The sequence below is a fragment of the Sinocyclocheilus rhinocerous genome, unplaced genomic scaffold (assembly GCF_001515625.1).
Source record: "Sinocyclocheilus rhinocerous isolate Xijiao unplaced genomic scaffold, SAMN03320098_v1.1 scaffold6028, whole genome shotgun sequence".
Taxonomy (NCBI): Eukaryota; Metazoa; Chordata; class Actinopteri; order Cypriniformes; family Cyprinidae; genus Sinocyclocheilus; species Sinocyclocheilus rhinocerous.
Window position 1 is genome coordinate 6,317 of NW_015666169.1, and position 7,682 is coordinate 13,998.

At 32.5% G+C, this 7,682-nt stretch overlaps 1 protein-coding gene across 1 annotated transcript in view; it reads left to right on the forward strand.

Annotated features, from left to right (window-relative positions):
* Window positions 1–6,492, forward strand: part of LOC107731861 (phosphatidylinositol 3,4,5-trisphosphate 5-phosphatase 2A-like) — a gene marked incomplete at its 5' end in the record, with an annotated part of 11,642 nt that extends 5,150 nt beyond the window's left edge. The window contains 3 exons of the mRNA XM_016543054.1: window positions 2,345–3,074; window positions 4,389–4,525; window positions 5,607–6,492. Coding sequence (XP_016398540.1) covers window positions 2,345–3,074; window positions 4,389–4,525; window positions 5,607–5,706 — 967 coding nt within the window. The remainder of the gene's footprint in view (window positions 1–2,344; window positions 3,075–4,388; window positions 4,526–5,606) is intronic.
* Between the last annotated feature and the right edge of the window lie 1,190 nt (window positions 6,493–7,682).

Here is a 7,682-nt window from a genome sequence, read left to right on the forward strand (position 1 = left end):
GAGTGAGTGAGTGAGTGTGTGTGTGTGTGTGTGTGAGTGTGTGCGTGAGTGAGTGAGTGAGTGTGAGTGAGTGAGTGAGTGTGTGTGTGTGTGTGTGTGAGTGTGTGCGTGAGTGAGTGAGTGAGTGTGAGTGAGTGAGTGAGTGTGTGTGTGTGTGTGTGTGTGAGTGAGTGAGTGAGTGATATCTTAGAAGATATTAAATAAAAAGTTACAATCTTTAAAAATAAATTAAAATACCAACATGAATGAAAAATAATAGTAATAATGAAATTAAGTATATATATATATATATACATGGGCGACATTAGGGGAGGGCTAATTTGTTAGTCATGGAATCCCTGATGTCGGCCCGCTTAGCCAAGCGCTAAATACCCTTAACGTGTTTTTGCAGCGTTGAGCAATGTAACCAATCACAGACATATCTGTTGGTTTCTTGAACGCAATGGCCAATCAGAAACGTTTTTTTTTCAGAATTCACTCACCGCTGAAAGCGCCGCAGTTTTGCACGCTCGTGAATCATCTCATGACTGAGTGCAGACGCAATGTAAATAAGAGATTCATTGTGCAGTTTAGAGAGCTTCATTGATTATAACGGAACTTTGTAAGATCGCGATGCAATGGACGGAACATAAAATATGTTGATTTAATTCTGGAACCGGTCCTGGCCAAACCTCCACAGACAGCGCGTCCCGAGCGAGATCTAATTCATGGACCAAAAGTGTATGTAAACTTTATTGAGATCGGGGCATATCAACCAGTAATTTCATTTCATTTCCAGTAACGGACGGTAGAAAGTTCAGCAATGAATGGTGTGCGATTTATGACAGAATATAGTCCCACAACTGATCAAGTCAAATGTCGCCCATGTATATATATATAAACAAAATTAAGAAGTAATTATATAATTTATATAATATATTTAAGTGTGTGTGTATATATATATATATATATATATATCAATAATATATATATGAAAATATATATGAATATATGAAATATATATGAATACTATATCAATGAAAATAAAAAAAAAAATTTTTTTTTTCATTGATATAGTATTATACAGTTTTTCTTAGTATTTTTTTTTTATATATTTTTTTTTTCAGTTGTCACTTTCATTTTAGTTAAGGTTTTAGTAGTTGTATTGTGTGTTTTTATTAGTTTTTGTTTTTAAAATATGTCTATATATTTTTTATTCATTTTTATTTATTAGTTTTAGTTTAAGTTTTATCTATATTTTATTTCAGATAATGTTTATTTTATTTCAAGAAATTAAAATGTTTTTTTATTATTTTAGTTAACTGTAATAACCCTGATATATAGAAATACATGCCCATACATACAGTGAGTAAATAACATTGAAATAGTATTATACAGTTTTTCTTAGTATTTTTTTTTTATATATTTTTTTTTTCAGTTGTCACTTTCATTTTAGTTAAGGTTTTAGTAGTTGTATTGTGTGTTTTTATTAGTTTTTGTTTTTAAAATATGTCTATATATTTTTTATTCATTTTTATTTATTAGTTTTAGTTTAAGTTTTATCTATATTTTATTTCAGATAATGTTTATTTTATTTCAAGAAATTAAAATGTTTTTTTATTATTTTAGTTAACTGTAATAACCCTGATATATAGAAATACATGCCCATACATACAGTGAGTAAATAATGATTAAAAAATAAATAATTATAATTCGGGAAAATGCAGCTATATACCACAATCAGTTCTTCATTACTGTCGTGTGTGTGTGTGGTCTTCAGAGTGGATCAGTGTGGATAAGGACGAGACAGGTGGACCCAAAGGCAGGACTCTTCCTCCTCGAGCCGGACACGACTATGTCAAGTGAGTCCAGATTCATGATTCGTCTGACACTCGTCATCGTTTCCCAGCAGTGTCAGTGACGAGGAGGAGGTTCATTCTGATGCGTTTGTTCTTTCAGACCGTCCACCAGCAGGAAGTTGACACAAGTTATTTCAAGTAATTTTTAATTTAAAATTTTTGGCAAAATATGTCTGTACATTTTTTATTAATTTCAGATTAACATTTAGTTATCGTAGTACTTCAAGTTAACCAAAAATAAGAAATTTTGCCTTGGTAACTAGTTGAAATAAAGAAAGTTTACGTTTTATTTTATTATAATTGTATTAAATTATAAAATAATTTACTATTATAATTATTATATATATTTATTATTATAATTTTATTTAATCTCAGTGAACACTTAAGCAATGTATACGTTTTAGAATGTGTTTTTTATTGTTTAGTTTTAGCTCTAGTTAACAATAATAACTTTTGCTTTGACATTCAGCTCACCAGTAAATTCATGTGAAATTTCGTTCTGTCAGAGGCAAACAGGATCCGTTCGAGGGCGACGCCACGACGTGCAAAAACAGCTTTAATAACCCCGCCTACTACATTCTAGAAGGCGTTCCCAACCAATCCGCTGCTCTGGCCTCTGACATGCTCCCAAGCTCCGCCCTCCCTCCGCTAGCCAATAAAACAGCTCCTCCTGCAGGCGGCGTAGGGAAAAACAAGCCGCCCAGCGGGAGTTCAGTGCCGGGCCGCCGGCAGACGTCTGGACGCCCGGTTCGGCCCATCAGCGAGGAAGGGTCATCAGAGGACGACGGGAACATCGGGCCTCACGTCGGGTCGCTGAATCGCCCCCCGCCTGACTTCCCTCCTCCTCCGCTGCCCAAAGGAGCTCTGGAGATGCCGGAGAACTCGTTCGGAAAACCGCGGATGTTTCCGGACCTCGCCAACGTCAAGATCCCGCCCACGTCTGTAGTTCCGTCCAAACCGCTGTCGTCGCCCAGCTTCGCACCACCCTCTGGAGGAGGCGTGGCCTTCTGTCTGGAGGCACCGCCCATTAACCCGAGCCCTTTCCGTCGTGGGGGCGGGGCCTCGGGACTGGACGACCAATCGTGTTCGGTGCTGCAGATGGCCAAGACACTGAGTGAAGTGGAGTATCCGTCGGGGAGAGGCGTCATGAAGACAAACGCTCCTCACATCAGAGGCCTGACCTTCCCTCCGCGCTCCATACAGGAGGAGAGCATCGCAGAAGACATGCCCGAGGAGGTGACACAACAATACACACGCACTGTGTTCATTTACACGCGAGCAGCTCATGATCCGGGGTTTTCAGTGTGTCGGAGCGGCTTGTGTCTTGGAATCTTTTTTTTATTGATTTAATTTTTATAATTCTTAAATTTAGTAAGTAAAAATTAATTAATAAACATAAATGTATTTTATATTTATTAATTTTATCATTTTATAATATTGAGATGACGATAATAATAGTAATAACAATAATAAATAATAATTATTTGTTATTTTGTCAATAGCAATAATAATAATTTTGTTATTAAGTATTATTAAGTTATTAAGAAAATAACAGTTATTAATAATAATATTATTAATACAAAATAATATTTATTACATTGTTAATAATAGCAATAATTAATAATACTTATTATATTGTATATTTATTAATTTTATAATTTAATTAAAAATATTTAAATGTTGCTAATAATAATACATAATATTTTTATTTTGTTAATTATAATAAGAAGAATTTGTTATTAACTATTATGACGAATAACAATTAATAATAATATTATTTTATATTAAGGAATATTAATAATACTAATCAGTATATTATATTTTTAATAATAATAACAACAATTAAAAATCATATTTATTATTACTGTTATATTTTATAATTATTCATTTCTAATGTAATTTAAATTATGATGATAATATTTTAATATATTGTTAATAATATTTTTAATAATGATATCAATAATTAATAATGAAATTATTATTATTAATGGATATTATTTGAGATTAACAAATTATTAATAGTTATTATTAAATATTTTTTAATTACATTAGAAATGAATGATTCCAAAATATAACAATAATTAATTTTCTTGTCAGCTGTAATAATATTGATCTAAAATAATTTGTATTAATAAAATGTTAAACGTTATATAAGTTATAATAAATATGTGACCCTGGAGCACAAAAGCAGTCTTAAGTCGCTGGGGTATATTTGTAGCAATAGCCAAAAATACATTGTATGGGTCAAAATGATCCATTTTTCTTTTATGCCAAAAATCATTAGGATATTAAGTAAAGAAGATGTTCCATGAAGATATTTTGTAAATTTCCTACCGTAAATATATAAAAACTTAATTTGTCCTATCCTAACAAACCATACATCAATGGAAAGCTTATTTATTCAGCTTTCAGATGATGTATAAATCTGAAAAATTGACCCTTATGACTGGTTTTGTGCTCCAGGGTCACATATGATAACAGTAATGAATAATTTATTACGATGATTGTTGTTGTTATCATGGTATACTGTATGCTGCTGCTGCAATGCAGGGCCTGTGGCATGACGAGAGCAGCAGCAGCAGTCTGTCGGTGGAGTGCAACGTCGGCGAGTGGCTTCAGAAGCTCGGTCTGCAGCGTTACGAGGAGGGACTGCTGCACAATGGCTGGGATGACCTGGAGTTCCTCAGGTACAACACACACCTGTCTGTCTGCGGCACAGTCACGCAGGGGTTAAACACACACCTGTCGGTCTGCGGCACAGTCACGCAGGGGTTAAACACACACCTGTCGGTTTATGACACAGTCACGCAGGGGTTAAACACACACCTGTCGGTCTGCGGCGCAGTCACGCAGGGGTTAAACACACACCTGTCGGTTTATGATAATTTTTTGGTGCTTTTCCATTTTGCGCCTTTTAAATATTTTTCTTTTATTAAACTATAAAATTTAAATCATATACCATACATTACTTTGCTAATAATACTAACCCTATTGTATAGTAAATTTTTTTTTATTTTTTTTATGGGACAACAGTAAATGTTTTCAAACATTAAACCATAGAACTTTATTTAAATTTGAGCAAATTATGAAAATTTAATCATATCATATATTACTACTGTATAACCCTACTGTACTGTAAAATAAAAAAGTATTTTAATAATAATGATTTTATTTTACTGAACACTAGGGTAAGTGTTATTACTAAAGTAATACATTTCTTTATTTATCTAGTTTTTATAATTTAATAAAACTATTAAAAAGTGCAAAATGTAAAAGCACCATAAAAGTATCATAGCCTGTGACAAATGTAGCAAGTCTTGTGGGTTCGCAACATTTTTATTAGTTAAAATAAAATTATTCGTTTATTAGTATTGTATTTTTAGCATTGTTCTGTAAAATAATAATAATGATTATTATTATTTTAAATACTTTTTTATTTTACAGTACAGTAGTTAGTGTTATTACTATAGTAGTAAAGTTCTTTATTGATTTAATTTTTATAATGTAATAAAATAAAAATATTTAAAATAAACTGCAAATGCACCGTAAAAGTACCATAAACTTTGTCAAATGTAGTAAATCATGTAGATATGCGATTTTTAAAAATAGTTATTTTTCCTATTTTTAGCAGGTTTCCTATTACACATGATACTTCTTATGTTTTCTCAGCGCTGCTCAGAAATATCAATCATAGTCGATTGTGATTAGAATGTCCATAAATGTATTTTGAGTACAAGCTTCTCATCCAATCACGTCTCTTTCCTGCAGTGACATCACAGAGGAGGATCTGGAGGAGGCGGGCATTCATGACCCCGCCCACAAGAAAATACTATTGGCCAGCTTAAAGCAACAGCAGCAGCAGAAATGAGCCGATCCAGACCGGACTGAACCGAGAGAAACTTTGCACTGGTAGAGAAAGTGGCTTTAATTTAATCTGATGTAATAAAGCTGGTTGTTTTAGTTCGTAATATTATTTAAACAAGTCAGAAAGGACGTTTCACTAAGCCCCGCCCCCAACTTCTGGAGGAAGTGAGTCATCGGAACATTCCTCACCTTTGGTGACTGAAGTGTTAATTATGAACAGTTTGTTTTTCTTGCATGTTTTATGACTTTAAAGGAAAGGGAAAAGCCCAAATCAGCAGCTCACCTTGTAGGAGATCAGTCAGTTTGTCAGAAATCTTCATCAGGTTTGTAACAGCAGGTGGCGCTGGATGATCAGGCTTCGTCTGAGTCCAGCAGAAACAGATGTGAATCTTTGTTTGTTCGTTCAAATGCAGTCTGATTCGTTCATTCAAGATGTGATGAGTTCAGATCCTGCTTCAGATTCAGTGTTTGTGTCTCAGTCTCAAAGAGCTTTTCTTTCAGATGAGCTTCAGTTTGGGAAGCTGGAGTTTTACCTCGTTCTGTAATGCATCACACCGCTGTAGCCTTTAGCAGGAAAACTGTTCGTTTTATTTAACAGAGTCTTTAATATTATTATCATTGGAGTGTTTCTCCTAAAATGCATGTATATGTTCTTGCATATTTGTTTTGTGTATTAAGTTTTAACTTTATATGTTTCTCGCCCGTCATTCATAATCATAATCCTTTGAATATTATTAACTGTTTAACTCTTGTGTTGTTATAAGTTAATATTGTGTTTGAGTTTCTGTCCTTTTAATGTTTTTTTTGTTTTTTTTCAATTTAATTAAAATTAAAATCTAGTGTGCCTTCATGTTCAGTAAAGAAAAGTGTGTCTCATTTGAACATTTTCTGGGATGATATGTATACACACACACAAAATAGATATATAAATATTATGTATTCATGTATAGTATGTAGTAATATTAATATATATTTAGTAATATATGTCTATCTGTGTTTCTGAAGATACTGCAGGATTTGTTTCTCTTCATTAATGTCACTTTTCATTATCAAAGTCTGTTTGTTGATCAAAAAGCTGGATTTGAAAATAGTGTTTTAATGCTTAATATTTGCAATGACTAAATTCATTTTAAAAAAGAAGATGAAGGCCTTTAAGACAAGTTGTAGGTTATTCTAAATTGAAGAAGTTATAGGATGTTTAAACACGTTCTTTAAGTTTTGTACATAGCATTTCTAACCCAACATTTTAAACTTCACAATAAAGGAGTTTTTTCTTGTTCTAATCAAAATCAAAATGCAAGGAATTCCTGGAATATTCTGAGCTTTCATTGAGCTCCTGCCAAGGTTATTATAGTTCTCTAAAACTAAAAAGAAATTTAAAATAACTGAACTGAAACAATGAAAATTAGAAATGTTTTGTTATATTTTAGTTTAAATTCATGTACTTAAAATAACTAAAACTGAAATAAAAAACTATATAGATATTAAAATAAGAACTTAAAAATGACAAAAACTAAATAAAATGACAAACTTTAAATAAAATTAACATGGAATCAAAAAACATTAACAAAAATGATACTAGCATCTTAGTGATACTAGAACAACAGATGGATGTGATGCGTCTGATGGGAGATGTGACTGGAGAAGTCTTTATTTTCACTCTTTATTTTGTCATTTTTATGGATTATATACAGCAGATCATTCATGAAACACATGGCGTGCACTGGAGCCAGGAAACATTAAAAAAAAAAGAGAAACTACATATATTAATATTTACAAAATATTTTCAAAAAAATCCTAGCTTAAAAAAAATCATCCCAACTTTTTTTTTCTTTTTTCCTTCAATAAATTAACTACAAGTGGCTTAACTATGCTTGTTTCTGGGGTCACACACACACACACACACACAATCCACACACACATACACTATACATACACACACACACACACACACACACACACACACACACACACACTCAC